The sequence below is a fragment of the Tauraco erythrolophus genome, chromosome 15, assembly GCF_009769465.1.
Source record: "Tauraco erythrolophus isolate bTauEry1 chromosome 15, bTauEry1.pri, whole genome shotgun sequence".
In the NCBI taxonomy this organism is placed as follows: domain Eukaryota; kingdom Metazoa; phylum Chordata; class Aves; order Musophagiformes; family Musophagidae; genus Tauraco; species Tauraco erythrolophus.
This window is the reverse complement of record NC_141479.1, coordinates 898792-918812: the sequence shown is the minus strand read 5'-3', so window position 1 is coordinate 918812 and position 20021 is coordinate 898792. Positions and strand designations below refer to the sequence as shown.

General features: G+C 49.3%; 1 protein-coding gene across 4 annotated transcripts in view; it reads left to right on the top strand.

The window, feature by feature from the left end:
* Window positions 1–1878: 1878 nt before the first annotated feature.
* The window catches only part of RANBP10 (RAN binding protein 10), an 83462-nt gene continuing 65319 nt past the window's right edge, over window positions 1879–20021 (top strand). The window contains exons 1-2 of one of the 4 annotated variants that reach the window (XM_086621179.1): window positions 1879–2077; window positions 2804–2915. In XM_086621179.1, the coding sequence (XP_086477305.1) occupies window positions 1879–2077; window positions 2804–2915 (311 nt within the window). Of the gene's footprint in view, window positions 2078–2487; window positions 2513–2803; window positions 2916–6237; window positions 6257–20021 lie in introns of those variants that run through there. The other 3 variants (XM_086621183.1, XM_086621181.1, XM_086621180.1) reach the window with 3 other exon arrangements.

Sequence of the window (20021 nt, the reverse complement as noted above, 5' to 3'; positions counted from 1 at the left end):
AAAACGATTGCTACGTGGACCGTGGCACAGACAGCCTGGATTTGGTACTGACGGCTCTTTCAGCATCGTGAGACGCAGCGAAATCGAAGCGAGAAAAACTCGCTCCTTTTGAGGATGAAAGGTACTTCCCAGAAGTGCAAAACATACAACTTCAATATAATCAGAGTTGCTTTTACTGTATGTAAGTTTTCTTGAATGGATGTAGGCATAGCTGTCCATGTTGGAGCTCTCCAGCAGGAAAGGCAGAGGACAGCATGCTTTTGGACTACCTGCATCATACAAGCCTAAGATCCAAAGACAAAAATCTCTCTGGGGGTATAAATTAGGCCTCCTCTCTGCTGGATGGAGGCCCAAGACATACAGAGAAAAGTAGGCTCAGTCACAAACACACCAGAATTTCGCTTTTCAGGCAGCCCAGGCACATGTCAGAGTCTCCAATGGGCCTTAATGACCTTGACCAGCCTCAGCCGAGACCCTCACCATGACCAAGAGACCGTGTGCCCTCTTACCAGTTGGTCCAGGAGCTCCGCATAAGCTCAGGCCTGGGCCTTCACACCCTGCCTGAGCTACTCTGCAGTTGTAACTACATTCAGCCTTCCTTCCTGGATGTGCCTTGGACCTACACTGCAGCCTTGTCTCCAGTCCTGTCTCTCTGCACCCCATCCATCACTTGGCCTCGTCCGGGACCGGAGCTGTTGTGTCGTGGGTGCTGCTGGGGATGGCCGTGCTGGTGCTGCGGTCGCCTTCGGCAGCCGTCTCGCCATCTCGTGGGGAGCAGCCCTGCGCTCTCAGCGGGCAGGTAAGGGGGGGCCAGGAGAACACAGACCCACGTGCTAGAAGACATCATCCCCTTCCAGGAAAGGAAAAGCAAGGAGACCCCACTGCCTTCGTAACTATTCCGATCAGACTGGCCAGAACAAGAGGCGGATGCTCTGATGAAGGGATGGGACGGGACACAACTTGCAGGGAGAGGCGCTGCTTTCCAAAGGGTAAACTGACCACAAACAGCGGGGAGAAACAGCAACGCGGGCGAAGCGAACACCCAGGAGCACCCAGCAGCTCCGCCGCGGGTGAGCGCGGCGCTTCCCACAGAAAGGCCGCGCCGCGAAGTCCCAGGAGCAGCTCCCGCAGCGCTCCCTCGCCGCTTGTTCACACTTCCAGGCGGGCCGGTGCGGCGAACCGCGTCCCGCTGCCCCCGTTCCGCTCGGACGCGGCTCTCGGCGGGGGGGGCGGGGCGGGCTGACGTACGTGCGGCCGGGCCCGGGAAGCAGAAGCGCTCCGCGGGAAGGGCAGGGCTCGGCTCGGCTCGGCTCTCCCCGCGGGCCCCGCACGCCGATCCGGCCCGGCCCTCCCCCGCCCGGCGGAGCGCGGCGCGCCGCCACGGCCCGGCCCGCCCGCGCTGTTTACACCCGTCGCCATGGAGACGCTGCTACCCTCCCCGCGCCAGGACCCCGTCGCGCGCCGCCATAGCTGCCCCAGCAGCGCCTGACGCACCGGCGCCGCTCGCCAGCCCCGGCGCGGCCGAAATCCACCCCTGCGCGCAGGCGGGCGGCCAGGCGCGAGGCGGCCCCCTCAGCGCCGCGCTGCCGCGGAGCATGCTGGGAACGGCAGTCCCGCCCCCGGCGGCGCTCACCGGAGGCGGGCGGGGGGGCGACACGCGTTTCCCAGCGCGCGGCGCGCCGGGGAGAGGGGCGGGGCCGCGAGCGCGCGGCCTGCCGGGCCCCCCCAGTCCCGGCGGCGGGCGCGAGGGGCGGGCGGCGGCGCGGACTGCCCTTCCCGGCGGGCGGCGCGGCGCCATTGTGGCCGCGCTCGCACGCCATTGGCCGGCGGCCGGCGCCGGGCCTCGCGCCGCGCCCGGTGACACAAAGCCCGTCCAAGATGGCGGAGGCGGGGAGCCCGCCCGGGGGGGCCGCGGCGCCGCCGTGCCCGCCCGAGGAGCGGGAGCTGAGCCAGCGCCTGCGCCGCCTCTACCCCGCCGTCAACCAGGAGGAGACGCCGCTGCCGCGCTCCTGGAGCCCCAAGGACAAGTACAACTACATCGGCCTCTCGCAGGGCAACCTGCGCGTCCACTACAAAGGTGCCGGGCCGCGGGCGGCGGCGCCGCGGGCGGCTTCTCGGCCTCGGCCGGCGGCGGGGCGGCCCCCCGGGGGAAGGGAGGGGGGGGGGCGGCGGTGGTCTGGAGCCGCCGGCTCTTTGCGGAGCGGAGCGGCCGCCTTATGTAACGCTTCGCGGTGGCACCGGCCCGGCTGTGCGGCCACATCGTCGGTTCACGCTGTCATCGTGCTTACAGCCCGGCCGGGCGGCGTAACGGGGGCTTCGGCCCCGCGAGTTCGCGCAAAACGGGCGCCCGCGGGCTTGCAGGACGCGGGGATCGCGCTGGGGTTTTCCTCGCGCGCTGCTGGGGGCCGCGCTCCCTCCCCACCCGGCGGGGAACTGGGCATTCCTTTCCCTGCCCGGCTGGTAAACACGGGTGTCGTTCCCCTCTTGTGTAATCGCGTCGCCTGCCGTTTGTGTGCGTTGGGCTTCAAGGTGCCCGCGTGGGGAGGGGGAGAGGCGGCGCTGGGGGGGGGGGTCTCCTCGCTGACCCCGCAGCGAAAACTAAGGAAAAACCCCAGTGCTGGCGGCGTGGGGAGCGTTCGTGGCGGCAGCGCAGGATCACGCCTTCCGGCGCTCGGAAAAGCGTACTTTAAGGTGTCGGAGATGGGTAGAAACCGCTCCCCGCCGTGTCCAGATTGCGGCAGTTTGGGACAAAACGCGGGAGAGTTCAGATCCCGTCAGGAATTACACTTCTCTTCTTTCCTAGGTCACGGTAAAAACCACAAAGACGCCGCCTCCGTCAGGGCTACGCACCCCATTCCTGCAGCCTGTGGAATTTATTACTTCGAAGTGAAGATCGTCAGTAAAGGGAGAGATGGGTGAGTGCCTCGCTCGGATCCGACGTGGTGGTGGTGGTGGTGGTGTGGATTTAGCAGGTCTGCTGTACTCTGACCGCCTTTCTGGAAGGGGTAGAGGTCCCGTGGCTGTTGGGTGGAACAGGCAGGTACCAATTCTCTTGGTTAATAGGTGTAGATGTGGTGGAACGAACTGGAAGTAGCTGCTTTCTGTGCTGTTTGCTATGGGCAGTTTTAAAAATTTAGGGAACTTTGGGTCTCTGGTGCGTTTTGAACTAAAATAGCTTTTCCTCCTGCTAGTTCGGTCTCATCACTGAGATTTCTGGAATTATGGTTCTTCAGATGTGGAGTGAAATAGAAGGGAGGAACCTCGAACTTAATTTTGGACTGTTGGATGTTTGCATGGAGAAGTGTAGTCGTAGCGGTACTTGAGCACTGGAAGGAGAACCTGTGAGCCTTTTCTTTCGGAATCTCCGTATGGATGATGAAGGAAAAGATGTTCAAAGAGAGGGAAACGAGATGCTTGTGGACATGAGCTGAAACCTGCACTAGTTCTGTCATCTCTAGGCTAGGACCTGAGTTGGGACTCAAGGCATTATCTCAGGATAGACTGCACCACGGAGTGTCATGGCAGATAACAACTGTGGAAGCTCAGGAGGCTGTGCTGGAACCAGAATGCTGAGTAGGAGAACGTTTTTCCCAACCAAATCATGTTTTTTTTTGTGGTAATATTGAACGATATAGGCTGTTGTTGAGACTGCCTTTGCCTTATCAGCCCACACTGCTTTGAGCAGTAGCAAGTAGAGGAACTGCAGGAGTCACCAGTCTTATCAGCAGCGTTGGAAGCAGCTGGCCCTTACTGGGCGGCTCCTCGGAGAGCTGAACTGGCAGCAGTTTCAAAACTGGGGTTTGAATCTCGCCTGCTCTTACGGTTGTTATTTTGATCTAAAAATGTAACCGAACCTGGCTGCATGTGGAGTTCCTTTAGAGCCATATTCAGGATGTTGGGGAAGGTGGGAGAGCAATAAAGGGGCGTTTCTAACAAGGTCTGGGTTTCTGCTGCTAGTGTAGATTAATTTTCAATCCTTACAAAGGTGTCAGCCTGCTCTGTGTGCATGTGTTTGGCTTTATTTCATTGCTGGAGGATGAATATCACAGATACAACCATCCAGAAGGGAAAGCAGCACAGGAGATGATGTTGAGTGTAATTAATCCAGTCCTTCCAGGACAACATTTGAACTCAGGCTGGTTTAGGGGTCTTAAGGAAGGGCAGCAAACATTCCTGTTAGAAACCAAATTAAAGTCGTCCTTTCTTACTGTTCACTTACTTTTTTGCTGTCATTGTTGAATGGAGAAGTGGCCTATGTGTGAAGGGAATTGCAAAGGATACTGGATTGTGCTGCGTTTAGGGCCGTGATAATTATTAGGTTGTCTGTGCAGAGGGGGATGCGAGGCCGAACGCTTGACAAAAAGACCATCTTAATTCTTTCAGCTCCCCGACTTGGTGATGAGCTGCTCATCTGCTTTGAAACCCTGCACTTGATTACTTTCTGGAACTGCTAAAATTAAAATCATTTACAGTGAACTTGCAAGGCAATTTTCCAAAGAAATCACATTACGAAAGGTCACTGAGCAGCGCTTAATCCTTACTGCGTTCTAGATCGGTCTTACAGGGACGTAATGGAATTTGCTGCTTGTTTCCCAAGATCAGAGTTTTCTATATTAATAGTCCATTTTTGTTTTTACTGTGTTCTGTAGGGACAGTTGCTTCCCAGGAATACTTTCAAAGACACGGGACCGTGTGTATTAACATTACAGCAATGCGAACGTGAACTGTTGATAGTTGTGAGCCAAAGTCATAGAATCATGGAATGGTTTGGGTTGGAAGGGACCTGCAAGACCATCTAGCTCCAACCCCCCTGCCATGGGCAGGGACACCCTCCACTACACCAGGTTGCCCAAAGCCTCATCCAACCTGGCCTTGAACACTTCCAGGGATGGTTGTGGGTTTGTGTTGTGGCTGTGGCCTGCCTGTCGCTTTAGCAGGTGCTCTCATGTTGTCTCATCTTTCCTAGTTCGAAGGCTGCTCACCAGAGTCTCGGTATGTTGTAATAGCAAACTGCAGCGGAGATATTTTACTTGTTAGGAAGCTCTCCCATGTTTTATTATACCATGATGGCTTCACTTTAAAGGAATAAAAGTCTGGAAATCTAAAGAAGGGCTTGGAGGGAAGGAAAGGAAGTTTTCAAGTGGCATAACTGGTAAAGCGTGTCCCTAGGAACTCAACTAAAGTGTGTCCCTAGGAACTCAACTGGAAGCCCTTTGGCGAGGGAAGAGGGAGAGGAAGAGGAGAGAAAGAGGAATCTTTCTGAGCTCGTTTCCAGAATGGCTACTTCAGGTGTAAAGTCTCTGCTGTGTAGCTCGTTATTTCAGCTATGCTGGATGGAGCAGTGGGGTGAGGATCGCATGGTTTATCCGCCGTGTCTCTCTTGCTGGAGTTTGTGAGAGCTTTTCACATTTAGGTTTAAAATGGGAGCGATCGGGTTTTGAAACAAGACTTACTCAAAAAAATACTTTGGTGGGATGAATTTCCATAAGTGTGCTTTGAGGAGCTCGTTCTGATTTTGCTCTGTAGCTCAAAGCTGTCATCTTTGTGCTGATAAATTGTCAGTCGAGTGCTGTGCACTCTGGTTGGGTGCAACAGCTGCTGATGAACAGCAGGAACTAGTTGCGGGCAAGAAGTGGGATAGAAGCTCCCAGTGGCCTTTACTGGGAATGTAAGGATCCTGAAGCTCACCAGATGACTTTTGCAGCCTGACAAGAGACGTTGCTGCCCGGATATGATACGCTGCGATTAGAGGGTTCTTGATTTGGCATCAGACGGTGCCAGTTCTGGGTTGGTGGTGTCACTGTGGTAGAGAAACCTGAGCTATAGAGACAGCTGAGGTGCCAGTACCGCCGTTGTAACTTCTCCCTTCTCTTGCTGCCGCTGGGGTTTTGTTGTTGTGTTGTATTTTGTTTTTTTTTTTTCTGGGAGAGGGGAGGCCGCCAGGCTACTGTTGAAAAATTGTCTTGACAAGGAGGGTAGGTAACGTAACAAATGAGATCTGCCAGTAGATGCATCTGTTGTTTGTGCTCATCTTTGTTGGGGAGCTGGTTCTTATCCTCAGAGAGTAACGGAGAATTTGGCTTGCAGCCTCTGGTTGCAGCCCTCTTCGTGCCTCCTTGTCTGCGCCGAGCACGCAGGGAGTGGTTCTGCAGCACTTTTGAGAAGATACAAGTCAAGACTGTGGGCTTCTGCCCTTCCCTTTGCTGTGTGTTCCTGTGCCCTCCCTCGTGCTGACAGTCTCCCACCCGCTCCTACGGTGAGCTGGTTCATGGAGATAATTAGCTGAAAACTGGCCACATCAAAATAATGGTGGTGATTTAATCTATTGACGTCACTGTCAGAAATTGCTGCCTTTTTTTTTTTTTTAATTGAGTACTGCTTTTCAGGGTTCTGCTCCCTGACGTGAGTTGAAGGAGTCAATAAAGGGATGGGCTGAGCTGGGAGAGGGAACGGTGGGATTGCAGCAGCCCTCATTTAGTTGCATTCAAAGTGTTGTTGAACAGTTTTATCTTAAGACTTGCTGGGTGCTTAGTTCCTGAGTGTGTGTGTGTGTCTCCTGGGTGTTGTCAACTGAAACGAAAGGGCAAGAGGCAGCAGGTCACCAGTTGTGGCAAGGGAAATGTCGGCTGGCCATGAGAAAGAGTTTTCCCCTTGAAAATGGTTGAGCACCACAGCAGGATGCCCAGAGGGGCTGTGGCATCTCCATTGTCAGATTTGCCTGGGCGAAGCCCCAGGCTGCCTGACATGGCTTTCAGAGTTATTTATGCTTTGGACACAAGGATGAAGAAGGAAGGTCCCAGGGTCCCTTTCCAGTCCAAACCTCTCCGTGGTTCTGTGGATGGCTTGCCTCCAGCATTCCTCAGACGAGCAGGCTGGCAGAAATGTATGTGACTCTTGTGTTCCCGAGCTGCCACAAATAACTCATGCTTTTGTCACGGTGGTGTTTATAACAGTTCAACCTCAACTATGTTTGAAGCACTGGGCTCCTCTCTCCCTCACATACGTGTTTCTGTTTGCTGTTGATGTGTCAGCACATCTCACAGCTTCTGTTTCCCCACGAGATGTTCTCTGCTTGGTAAACAGGAACAGGGTGAGACTCATCGGGGTAGGACAGTCAACCCACACCTCCCAGGCTGTTGTGACTCAAGAGGACGCCCTTTGTTGTCCCCTTTGTGCTGGGGCAGGGTGGGTTGTCTCATGGGTGGCAGAGCTTGCTCCTGGCTGCCGCTTCAATCCCTTGACCTGTTCTACCTCCCCCAGCTATGCAGTGGCTTGTGATGGAGCGTGACCAGGGAGGACATCCCGGAGACCCGCCCCGATTGGGCACGGATTCCTCATCCTAGCAAAAGTCACCCGTCCTGCAGCCTGTTCTCCGTTTCTGAGCTGCTCCTGGGAGAGGCAGTCGGGCAGCCCGTGGATTGCCTTTGCGATGGCACTTTGCCGTCGACAGCTGTGTTTTTTGGTGGTTGTTTGGATTTGGATAGCTGCTTACTCACGGATACTTCGGCGTGCCGGCCGTCTGCAGCGCGTCTGACCGCCCCGGCACCGCCGCAGCTCCGCGTGTTCCGTGTCTGCGGGCAGAGGAGGTGCCAAGTGGCACAGCCCTCCGTGCCGGGGCAGCGAGGCAGTTTCACGAGGACTTTGAGCCTTCTCAGGAAGGCTGCTGAAAGAGCCAGGCTAGCTTTTCTTCTTGCCATGATTTTTTTTTTTTTTTTTTTAAACCCTTTCCTGTGTGCCAGCAGTGGTGACTGTGTAATGAGCTGGATCATGTTAACTGTCTTTTTGCTGGATCAGCCCTCGATACAGCACTTTCTGCGTGTGAAGCAGGGAAGAGGAGACCCAGAAGGGCAGAGGAGGGGAGGTTGGGAAGACATGGGCAACAGAGCGTGTTAGTGTCCTCCTTGCAGCACCAGCTTGAACTGTTTCACAGTTCCTTTGAGATGTGCAGCCTGTTGTCCGGAGGGCTTGGTGGGCACTAGCTTAGGTTGTGGATGCTTTTCCGAGGGATGAAGGAAAGACTGCTTTGAGGAGAGCAACCAAAGAGCTAATCTAGCTTAGTCCATACCACAGTTGATTTACAATCTTCCTTTAGCTTGCTTACACAAGTACACCATGCCCCAGACTTCAGAATAGCTTAGTTTCTCTCTGACTGCCAGAGAGAATAAGGAAAGGAAAATAAAGGCCAGGTGCATTGGCTGTGTAGCAGTCTTTACACGAGGAACAAGGAGCTGCCCCTCTCTTCCTCGCTCACGTTTCTCCGTGCCAGCTTTCCATTTCTCTTCAGCATACGGTGAGTGCGATTGCTCTCTGAAAAGCCTTTCACTCCTGTGCTCTGATGCTTTCCAGATGCCGATGGAAAGCCCGTCCGCGGAGCGTTCCGACATCGGTGGCGTTAACGGCACGGGCTGCGTTCATCCCTCGGCCGGTTATCCCACAGACACCTTACAACGTCCTGCGTGGCCAGCTGGGGCTGTAGGGAAGGCTAAGGAATATTCCGGGGCAACTGCGGACTTGTAGTGTCCACATGTGCCGTGCGATCCCTCATTTGTAGCTGATAAGCCTGTAAATAATTGATTTCCTCCCCCTTTTTCTTTTTTTCCATCCTGGTTTCCAAGAATCCAAACCCAGCACAGAGAGGGGGTTGTTCTTCAGTTTGCAGCTATGTCTGCTTGCTTGGATTTATGCTGTCCCGCAGACATTCCTTTAAACAAACCAACACACGAATAAATCCCCCGAGTGGATTCAGTAAACAGTTCCCACCTTGTTCCCGTTTGCAAACGGTCTTGCCCAAGCAGGGCTTGCCTGCTCAGCTGCTCACTGGTTGAGCTTTGGTGCTCTGAAGTGCAGAGATGCTCTCCTTTTCCGTGGAGTTTTCGTGTCAACTGATGACATCCCATACAAGTTGGTTTTTTTGGTTGTCGTTCCGCTAAACTCCTGCGATAGGGAGTAAGATCGAGAGCAGCTTTTTCGGCGTAAATCAAGTCGTGAGACTGCAATAGCTGATTTGCAGTTGAAAACTGTTTTTTTTTTTTTAATTGCTGTTTTTTTTTTTCCCTAAATCAGTGAAGTGAAAAGTGAAACTCAGTGCTTTGTAACAGAATCATGGGGCTGCCCATTGTGATGGCAGAACAGCCATTTCTTATGAAATAATTTGTGAAATTAGGGAACGAAATGGGAGTAGTGATGGTGATGTGTGACTTTTTCACTTGTGATGTGTGCACTTAGGCATGTCTGCAGTCTGACATCTCCGAGATTTCAACCAGTGATAACTTCTTTCTGTTAATTTTTCTTTTTTGTCCATTGGTGAGATTTTGCACAGTAAAGAAGAAAAATTTCGGGAAAAGTTGTGAGTTTTTTTTTCCTTCTTTCTCCTCCCTCTATTATTTCTGAATCTCTGTTACAGAAAAGGTAGGAATATGGCAAAATCACCTGAACATTTTTTGAAAATGTGTAAAAAATTGTTATGCTTCAGTTCTTCAGAATATGTTTACAGTTAATAAATCGAATCGTAGAATAATGGGCACTAATTGTTTAAATGTTCTAGGGTTATAGATCTAAGCAAGTCTGTTTAATAATTAAATTGTACAAGTTGCATAACTTTTATAGAGGAGGAACTTTTTTTTCCTTCACTTAAGCTCTGGGGTGATGAACTGCTAAAGAATTTATCATCTGCAGTGAAGCTTGACTCTTTTTTCTTCAGCTGGGCCACTGGCCCTGCAGAGCTGAGTTGTGTTAACTGTGTTCTATCGACTGCACGACCAGATTCGTTTTCTTAACTGCTTTTAATGGAAACCACACAGGGTTTCCATTGTACCTGTGCTGTGAGACTGGATCTCTGCTTCCACACTACAGCTTCCATCCTGGAGATACAATCTTCCTTCTTGTTTACAAGTTCTTTGTGTTGATGCTCTCCAGATCCAGCCTTTGGTCCTTGTTGTGAAGATGTCATGGATTCAGCGTGTGTTGCTTTCCTGGTGCTCACCCTAAATCTCTGGCTATTTTAAAGAGAAAGTATTCTTATTTCATAAATACATCTGCCAAAACTCTCTGGGTGCTACTTTTTCTGTAATGTGTTTCCCACATAAAGAGATAGTTCTTACGTAAGTATTGCAGGTTTTTTTTCTGTAATTTCACGAAGACCTGTGTGAGCAGGTAAATCCTCCTTGCATGAGAATTGTAACTCTCAATTGCCTGATCGAAGCCTAAACCAGAGCAAATTGGCCAGCGAGGATGGCAGAATCCCTCCTAACAGAACCAGCCACCTGGCAGCGGGGTGTTTTCTTCTGATTTGGTTATGGGATTTTATTGTTCCCCTGCTTTTCAGTGGCGAGATCAGGAACTCGAGCTGCTCTTTGAAGCTGCCTGTGTGTTACGACGGGCTGAACCGCAAGATTAGTCTTCAGGGTGAAACTTGTAGTCGTTATATGACGTGGTGCCTTTGGGTGCCTTTCTGTTTGATATTTGTGGTACCTCTGGTGTTCCTCTACTGTTTTCTAGGCTTTGTTCACGCCAGGAAAAACAGCCTGTTGCTTAGACTGGCCACCTAACAACCTGAAGTCCACTGAGTCGTGGAAACCTGTTTAACTTCCCGAACATATTGGATAAAAATTTGCAGCAGCTCTGAACAGTGCGTTTGGAAGTGGGGTTTGTTAATCAGCAGGGCAAACTGAACAAATTTCCTCCTTACGCTGTTGGGTGTAACCAGAATAAATAAGCAGAGAATTAATATCAGTAATGCTTCGTGCTGTTTCCAGACTGCCCCGTTGGCCGCCGACATGGTTTATGTGAACTTTGTTGAGTGTCAGCTGACTTGGAGAACGAGTCAGCTGTCAAGAGTGAAAAACGTAAAGCTGGAAAACTAACTCAGACACTTCAGCTTCAGATACGGTTGGTTTCCACCGCTGCATGTTGCAAGGTTCGGGGTCTTGCTGGATGTGGTGGTGCTTGTGGTGGCAGATGGAGAAGTTGGTTATTCTGGCCAGATCCTGGCGGTGATTTTAGCCTGGTGAGGCTTCTGTTACACATTTTCTGTCTTAAATGGTGCTCAGGTCAAGTCTTCATCTTTCTTCTGTGTTTTCTGTCTTTCAGTATTCCTACATATATTGCTAATCTACCTCATCAGTCTTTTCCCTTCCTGAAGGTAACACAGAAAAGGGACAGGTTTGACCCTTCCAGCAGCTGACAGATACCACTTGCATGTGATCCTAAAATTGGAATGGAACTGGGAATCTGATACCTTGGTCTAACAAAAATAGGTTTTGTTCTTCCTCTGTAGTTTTGTCAGTGTTTACTGATAAACAGACTGAGAAGGTGGGTTATGTTACCAAATTGCTGCCTCTTAATCTTGTCCTGCTCACTCACCTTCTCTTCCACACTTTGGCTTTTAGAGCTTCTCTGCCTCTCTAAGGGCTGACGTGCAGTGGACTCCTCCGTGCCTCAGGGTACTTGTAGCTGATTTTAATGAGCTCTTAAGAATTTTATTTTCTTGCCTTTATCTACTTCTTTTCAGCCTTGCATTATTTGTCTTTACTGACCTCTGCTTGGGGAATTGGGATTCTTTCTGGAGCCCGTCAGTGCTATTTCCGAAACCCTGTTACAGAACAGCACAACATCCACGAATGAAACCAGAACCAATTCCGCTTCAGAGGTTCATTATATTCCATGATAAAGCAGTTCCAAAATGTTTGTTACACTGAGGAGTCAGAGACAGTTGGAATCCAGCATTTTATGGGGCGAAGGTAATTTTTTTTTAAGCAGATGTAACTTGTTTTTTCACCGCTTTAAAATAGCGTGCCCCTTCCCCCGGCAGAACTGCGACGACGTGGTTGGAGGTGGTGGGTTGATATGGGTTATCACTTCTCTCCACTCTTCAAACCTGGCCTGAAGTCAGGGCCCACCTCAGACGACAGGAACGGCAGCTCAGAGCTTTGCACAGGAGACTCTGAAAGTCTCCAAAATGCCACCGGTGTGATGGGGTGTATCATTAATCTCTAATTTAGTAATTTAGCTTGGGTGTTTTAGACTTGGCTGTGCGTGTTGAAGGAGTGGGAGGACAGGATTCCTCCCAGATCCGTGGGGTCATTAGAAACAATTGCAGGATGCAGCAAGCCTTTGAATCAGTTCTCCAGTTCTGGAGCCCCCAACATAAGAAGGACATGGACCAGTTGGAGAGGGTCCAGAGGAGGGCCACGAAGATGATAAGAGGGCTGGAGCACCTTTCCTATGAGGACAGGCTGAAAGAGTTGGGGCTGTTCAGCCTGGAGAAGAGGAGGCTCCGGGGTGACCTTACAGTGGTCTTCCAGTACCTCAAGGGGGCCTACAGGAAAGATGGGGAGAGGCTGTTCAGGAGGGCCAGTTGTGATAGGACAAGGGGTAATGGTTTTAAAATAGAGGGAGGTAGATTCAGATTGGATATTAGGAAAAAATTTTTTACCATGAGAGTTGTAGAACACTGGAACAGGTTGCCCAGAGAGGTGGTGGATGCTCCATCCCTGGAGACATTCAAGGCCAGGTTGGACGAGGCCCTGAGCAACCTGATCTAGTTGGAGATATCCCTGTTCCTTGCAGGGGGGTTGGACTAGATGGCCTTTGAAGGTCCCTTCCAGCCCTAACCATTCTATGATTCTATGATTCTATGATCACAAGCTCACCTCTGGAAGAGGGGAACATCCCTTTTTTGACTCACGGCTCAGCTGGGTTGCGTGGTCTTGGCTGAGCCACGAACTAAAATGCCAATCCCAAGAATTTCTACTGCGTGTTGGGGATATTGTCAGTTCCCCAACTGAGCAGGGAACGACCGCTTTACTGGAAGTCATGGCCTACCAACCAATAAAGTAGAACCATAATGTCTGTGTTTTCATGGCAGAGCCTTAATAAATCTGCTCTGCTAATTGTCAGAACCGGCCTTTGAGATGAGCATTCTTTTGACGTTTCGTGGAGAAAGTCTTGTAGCTTTTGGGTAAAGAAATGCCTCCTCCTTTGTTTTAAACTATACTGCCCTGGTCTGGTTAAGACCATGAACTAATTGCTTTCTCCCTCCTTCTGCCTCACCTTTATTTATTTTGTGTACAGCAATGCCTCCCAAGTGTGCTGGGTGCTTTCCAGGCATTCAAAAGGAGATGTTCTTTGCTCCTGAGATCCTCAAAACTGAAGAATATAAAGTACAAGTATACGTGAGGTGTGTTGCTGTGTTCTCCTGTGTTCTACCCAACAAGTTCTTCATTCCTTGAAGAATGAAGCCAAGTAGATGCAAGCGCTGGAATTTCAGCGTTAGCTACTTGCTATCAAAGGGCAGGTCTGTTCTTCAGTTTTTCTTCAGGGTTATGAGGATTTTTGTGGGTTGCTCGCACAAAGTAGCTTTAGACAAGCCAAAAAACCTTTTCTTACGTTCCCTTTTTGGCAGGCTCTCTGGGTACCAAGTTTGTTCTGAAGAAGACGTCTTTTGCTCGTCGCGTGGGTGGGTTCCCCTTCTGGGGACAAACCGCACGTCAGCGTACAGCTCTACGCGTGCGATGTTTAAAACAGCCTCTCTAAGAGATCCCTTTCCTTGAATTTAGGTTAGTCAAATATTGCCACTCCTGTGAAATGACTTTTCTTGTAGCTTTTTGGATAATTTCTGCCTACTGAGTCAGTGCATCTGAGATCTTTTGTATCTTTACGAGTTGAAATTTAACTTAGAAGTACAATCATCGTTTTGGCTTGTTCCATCTCTTTTTCCAGGGAAAGTCTTTTATTGACAGAAGCAAAATTTAACGTATCTTTTAAAAAATATATACATTTACATTGCAACATTGAAATTATCTGCACTGCAGAATCAGCCACTCTTAGGAGCCAGAAGTGAATCCCATCCTATTTAAACATGACTGTGCTGGAGTAGCATATGTGCTGGTGTTTACTGCTGAAGTACTTGGGAACTGGGCGAGGGAATGGAAAAGCTTTGTCTCTTTGAACTTAATCTTACCACGGTCGTGATATTTTAAGATCTAGAGGGAAAAATATTGGCAGTCCTGGTGGCTGTGTGCTCTGCAGAGGCATGTCTGGAGGCAGCATCTTTTGGCGTGTGGGCTTGTGACCAAGGCCTGTCGGTCATCTGCTGTGGTCGAGGAGAGCCAGCGCGTGGGTAAAAGCGGCAGAGCTGATGATGCGAGGGCTGGAGCACCTCTGCTCTGGAGACAGGCTGAGAGAGTTGGGCCTGTTCAACCTGGAGAAGAGAAGGCTCCAGGGTGACCTTCTAGCACCTTCCAGTACCTAAAGGGGCTACAAGAAAGCTGGAGAGGGGCTTTGGACAAGGGTGTGCAGTGACAGGACACGGGGCAATGGCTTTAAACTGAAAGAGGGCAGATTTAGATGAGATAGAAGGAAGAAATTTTTTGCAATGAGGGTGGTGAGGCACTGGCACAGGTTGCTCAGAGAAGCTGTGGCTGCCCCATCCCTGGCAGTGTTCAAGGCCAGGTTGGATGAGGCTTTGAGCAACCTGGTGTAGTGGAGGGTGTCCCTGGCCATGGCAGGGGGGTTGGAACTGGATGATCTTTGAGGTCCCTTCCAACCCAAACCATTCCAGAATTCTGTGATTCTGTGTTGTGTCTGGTGGTGAGTGTGGCTGATTCAGTCTATTCCGACTTCAGAAAGCACCCAGTGTTGACTCGGCAGGCTGAGGTGCAGCAGGAGGCTGGAACAATTTGGTGCCATGGTAACTGCCGAGGCTGCTGGTAAGTGGGAACAAGCCCGTTCTTCTGACCGAATCGCTCGCGTGTGTCTGCGTTTATTTTTGTCTGTCTGCTCTGTTTGGAATTGATCTACTGATGCAGCAGTTTTGATGGAGTGTGTGGGGCAGTTCCAAGAATTCCATGTTCAGTGTTGAGAAGATGGCTTTAGGAGGTCACTTTGCCTGGCTTTAGTTAAGGTATATATCCTATGTATGACGCATAATGGATTAAAATGTATTATTACCCCAAACTCAAAAAAAAGGGTGTGGGGTTTTTTTTCCCCTGTCTGAAAGCGGGCGCTGAGTTCTCGGTGCATCCTCTGCTGAAAGGCTCTTTGAATCCTTGAAAAAGGGACTCCAGTTATTGGATCCCCCATATGGAGTCTGTCCAGAGTTGAAACCTCCAAAACCAGGGATAACACAGGCAGGCAGACTCTGTAGAGATTTATATTGAATGATATTGAATGTTATCATTTATTCATTGAAAAAACAAGCAGTGGATTGTGCTTGATGATGCCCACAAATACTGTCTTAACTAGTTTTGAGTTTGTTGTATACGCCAAACTGGTTTGGAGTGTTTGGAATCGAGGAAGTGAGAAGCTGTTCTGCACCAAGAAGTTCAGAAAGCAGCTGATGCTTTTGGTGGTGGAGGAGTTGAAGATGAAATTTTTATTTTCCTCTCAGTTTTCAAGAGAATAGAGCGATTTTTTTTAATCTGAGGCTTTGTAGGTCTCAAAGCTCATTTTATCCATCGCTTCCTATATGTTAATCAATAGTAGATGGGAAAAACAAAGTAGCTGACATAGAATCATAGAATGGTTTGGGTTGGAAGGGACTTTAATGACCATCCAGTTCCAACCCCCCTGCCATGGGCAGGGACACCCTCCACTACACCAGGTTGCCCAAAGCCCCATCCAACCTGGCCTTGAACACTGCCAGGGATGGGGCAGCCACAGCTTCTCTGGGCATCTTCTGAAACAATAACCAGCAATCAAGTATGTGGCGGATTGAAGTTCTGGATAGAAGCTGTACGCTGTGGAGTTGAAATCCAGCCTGATGAGAGTCTTGTTTTATTTTGGTTTGTCTTCAAATTCTGTGTACAGTTCTACGGTCATTATGATCGTCTTGTTAAAGTTTGTCTTCAAGTTACGCTCCCATTTAAAGCTTAAGAGCAAAACTTTGTGCACCAGGAAAGCTTGTGGTCATATTCTTTTTTTTTTTTAATTTCAGTGACACTTTTCCAAGGTGCTGTGTGTCTAGATTAAAGTGTAATCTTAAATTTAGAATTTATGGATTTGTAGTATTTGCTTTTTATAAAAATACAAGTTTCTAGCCCTAATTTAAAGCTGTGTTGTCTGACAATGGAAACATGCTATTGGATGTGTTTTTGCCCTGGGTTGTGTGCGTGGGATTTTTTGCAGTACATGGAGAGGGAGGATGAATCTGCACAGAAAATTGTAAAGTTAAGCAGGATGAGCTGAAGTGGAAGATGACCTGTTTTATCTGAGTTCAGCAATTATGTTATTTCTTGTAATGTCCACCGGTTTGCTCAGTATTGTCACCCTTATGGTGACACCCCAGCGAAGGGTGGGGGCAGAAGGGCAGCCAGCAAAGTGCTCCAGCCGTGGTTCTGATGAAGCTGTGTGTCACCAGTGTGTGCAGAAGTGATGGCTGCTCTGTTACATTCCAGGTGTGCTAGTGTCAGCAGCAGCAGCAGTAGAGCCAGAGGAACAGAAAAGCACCCTTGGGTGGTAGGGAGGGACTGAGCTGGCCAGTGGGGCTGTGCTGGGTGACACCGAAGCTCAGGAAGCTGACACCAGCACGTGACGAAGCTACGCTAGAGGAGACAAAAGTGGCCACAGTTTTACCCTGTTTCACCTTCAGCTCAGCCAAATAGATCAGGACGTAAGAAACATTCCCTGTGCCAAGGCATGTCCTGCTCTTTGAACAAAATCTGACAGCTGCCACCAAATCCAGGAGGTCTGGGGCTTACTAATGGGAGCAGGTGAAGGTGGTGGAGGTAGTTCTGCCAGAGTAATTGGGTGTTTTGCTCCTCGACAGATTTTTGCTGAGTGTTTTTGGAGTCAGGACCAAGCACTCTGGTGTTATTGCACCAGGCTTAGATGGTGCCTTTATTGTGGGTTCAAACAATTTGGGACCTTGAATCACAGCTCCTGTGAGGCTTGAACCAGAAATGGCATTTCTCACTGCCCTTCTGAAGCAATATAGACCTGGAACACAGTTCCAGCTGTGGACTGTGATCCTGGCTGCTCGCACGCATAATTGAAAAAAAATCAAAACATCAAAACCCACCATGCAGCAAGAAAAACTCTAGCAGCACAGGGTTCCAGACTCAGTAGGAATAAGAAAATTGAAATACTAACAAGGACACTGTCTTACCCACCGATGCGCTAAGAAGGTGGTGAGGAAGAGCTAGAGCACTGCCTGCAGATACAGGGGGAAATCTTCCCTGTTGGGCCTGGAAGGCTGTAAAAGTATCGTTAAAATTCAGTTTCTTCTTTATAGGTGTGTGCATGCCACATGACTGCGTGACACTAAATTTTTAGATGCTGTAAATGACTGCGTCGGAGAGGCTAGTTAGGGAAAGGGTGTTAACTTTTGACTCATGCTCTGAGTTACGTTACAAAAAATGTGGGTTTCTAAGTTGCTCTGCAGCACTGACCCTAAGTACTCGTGTCTGACATCCTCGGGGAAGCACTATGTTTAAGAAGAGTTGACAAAGAAGATGCAATCCTGAGGGTAAAATGCTTTCAGATGATACGGAGACTCCTTAAAGAGAGACACGTCATAGTGGAGGAGCAGTGTACACGTGTGTGGGCTGCTGGAGAGGCTCAAAATAGCTGATGTAATTAGACACGAGGGCTAGGGAGGAGAGGGGTACACCCTCCAAAAGTCAGAATTTCTTGAAATGAGAAAAATGGAAAGAACAAACTTTGAAGTTTAAAAAAAAACCAATAAGGTTGACCAAAATGACTTGAGGTCTGAAATATTAAAGGAGTATTTTTTTCTTCCCAAAACATCAGGGGTGGGAAGCAAGCTGGAGAAGCTATAAACCCCAGAGATGATTCAGGAGAACTTTTTATGAAGGGCTCTGAAAAAGTAGGAATGTTTAGAGGCTCCCAAATGCCAGTGTTGGCTCTTAAAGGATTATCTGGCTCAAGTTGAAGAGTTGATACAACAATGTCATTTGCCAATAAAACACTTGTAAATCTTTGTTTTTTAAATTATTATCTAGTTCCTGTTGCAGGGTAATATAACAACAGTGTTATTTATCCATAAAACACAGGAACAAATCGTTAATTGTTCAGCTGGTTTTCGTTCAAGAGGTCAGAAGAATGAAGTAGCTGAGCCATCAGCTGTGGAGCGCGGTGTTTGAAGAGTTGATTGCAGAGGAGAAGTGAGATACGTGCGCGGGTGTTTCGCTTTGTGGTGCTTTTCGTTTGTTTTTGTTTTTAAAAAGGGTCCAAAGGAATGAAATCACATAGTGCTTTCTCTTAAAGTCTCTTCTGTTCTTGAGATCTCTACATCAGAGCAGAACCTTCCTTGTTGCTTTCCTTCAAGTGGACTTGAAGTTCAGGAGCCCTTCAGCTGAAGAGCTGCAGGGCTCATGGCGATGTGCCGGGCAGCAGTCACCCTGGCATGGGTTTTTTTGAGTTCAGGGTTGTTCTGTAGATCAGGAACCAGTCTCTCCTGGATGATCCATCCTCCCTGACAGCTAGGAATAAAGCTGAGTTCAGCTGGTGTGATCAGATGAGGACTTAGCTTGCGGCATAGATGTGTGTCTCAGGAAGTTCTGTCTTTTCTCAGCTTGGTAGACATCCTGCTTTATGCACTGCTAGCCAAGAGTTTGCTGCCTGTCAGCAAAACTGAGTCAAGATATTTTGAATAATTTAGTTTGGAAAGAGTCTCTGTAGGTCATCCAGTTCAGCTCCCCACTCAACCTCTGCTATGGAGACAGGCTGAGAGAGTTGGGGCTGTTCAGCCTGGAGAAGAGAAGGCTCCGGGGTGATCTTATTGCAGCTTTTCAGCACCTAAAGGGGCTACAGGAAAGCTGGAGAGGGACTTTTTACAAGGGTAGTGATAGGACAAGGGGCAATGGATTTAAACTGAAAGAGGGGAGATTTAGGTTAGATATAAGAAAGAAATTCTTTACATTGGGGGTGGTGAGGTACTGGCACAGGTTGCCCAGAGAAGTTGTGGCTGCCTCATCCCTGGAGGTGTTCAAGGCCAGGTTGGATGAGGCTTTGGGCAGCCTGGTGTAGTGGGGGATTTCCCTGCCCATGGCAGGGGCGTTGTAACTAGATGATCTTTGAGGTCCCTTCCAACCCTAACCATTCTATGATTCTATGATTCAAAGCAAGGCCAACTTCAGAAGTTAGATCAGGTTCCTCAGGACAATATGTAGTCAAGTTTTTGACTGTCTCTGAGAGCGGAGACTCAGTAACTTTTCTGGACCTGTCTTCCACTGTTCCATCACGCTCACGGTTGAAGTCTTTTTAGTAGTATCTAATTGGAGTTTTCCTTGCTGCAACTTCATTCCCCTCTTCATCTTCTGTTCCCCCTGGCTGTTGTGGTGGCCTCTGCCGCACTCACCCCAGTTTGTTACTCCTCCTCATGTCGGAGAGCCCCAAACTGAGCACGATACTCAGAGGTGGTGAATAGAGGGGAGCGCGTCCTTCCCCTTGACCCACTGGCTGCGCTTGTACTGGTACAGCCCAGGATGTGGCTGGTGGGACGAGTTCTCTTTATCATACTGCTTAATCATGGTGGTCTTTTCACCCTCCCCTTTTCTTTCCCCCCTTCTTTTTCTTGCCTTTCCTGAGTCTCCTTTTCAGGTCACAGGTATTTGTTCTGAGCCTGTGGTATGATGTCTTCACCTCATCTCTGTGTTCCTGGGAGCATTTTTCTGATCCTTGATCTCTTATTTAAACCAGTTACTAGTCTATGAGGTGACTTTTTTGTACCAGGATGATTTCTTTAAGCTCTTCTGGTGGAGGACCTTACTACTGCTGGAACATAGAGGTTTTGATCATTTGCCTGTGGTGTCATGTCCTTTTCATGGCAGTTGTTGATGCTGGAGGCTTCTTGGGTGGGGATGTTTTGCGGGCCATGTTCGCTATCACAATAGGGAAGTGGAGACCACTTGGTCTCTTTTCTTAAAAAGCTGAACCCTTTCACTGATACAGAAGATCAGAATAGCAACTAGCTGCTGTTGTCTTAGCTGACAAGTGCCACGGTGCTGTCCTTCTCATCTCTGCTCCGGTGTGTTTCAAAGGAGTTCCCAGGCTGAACAGAA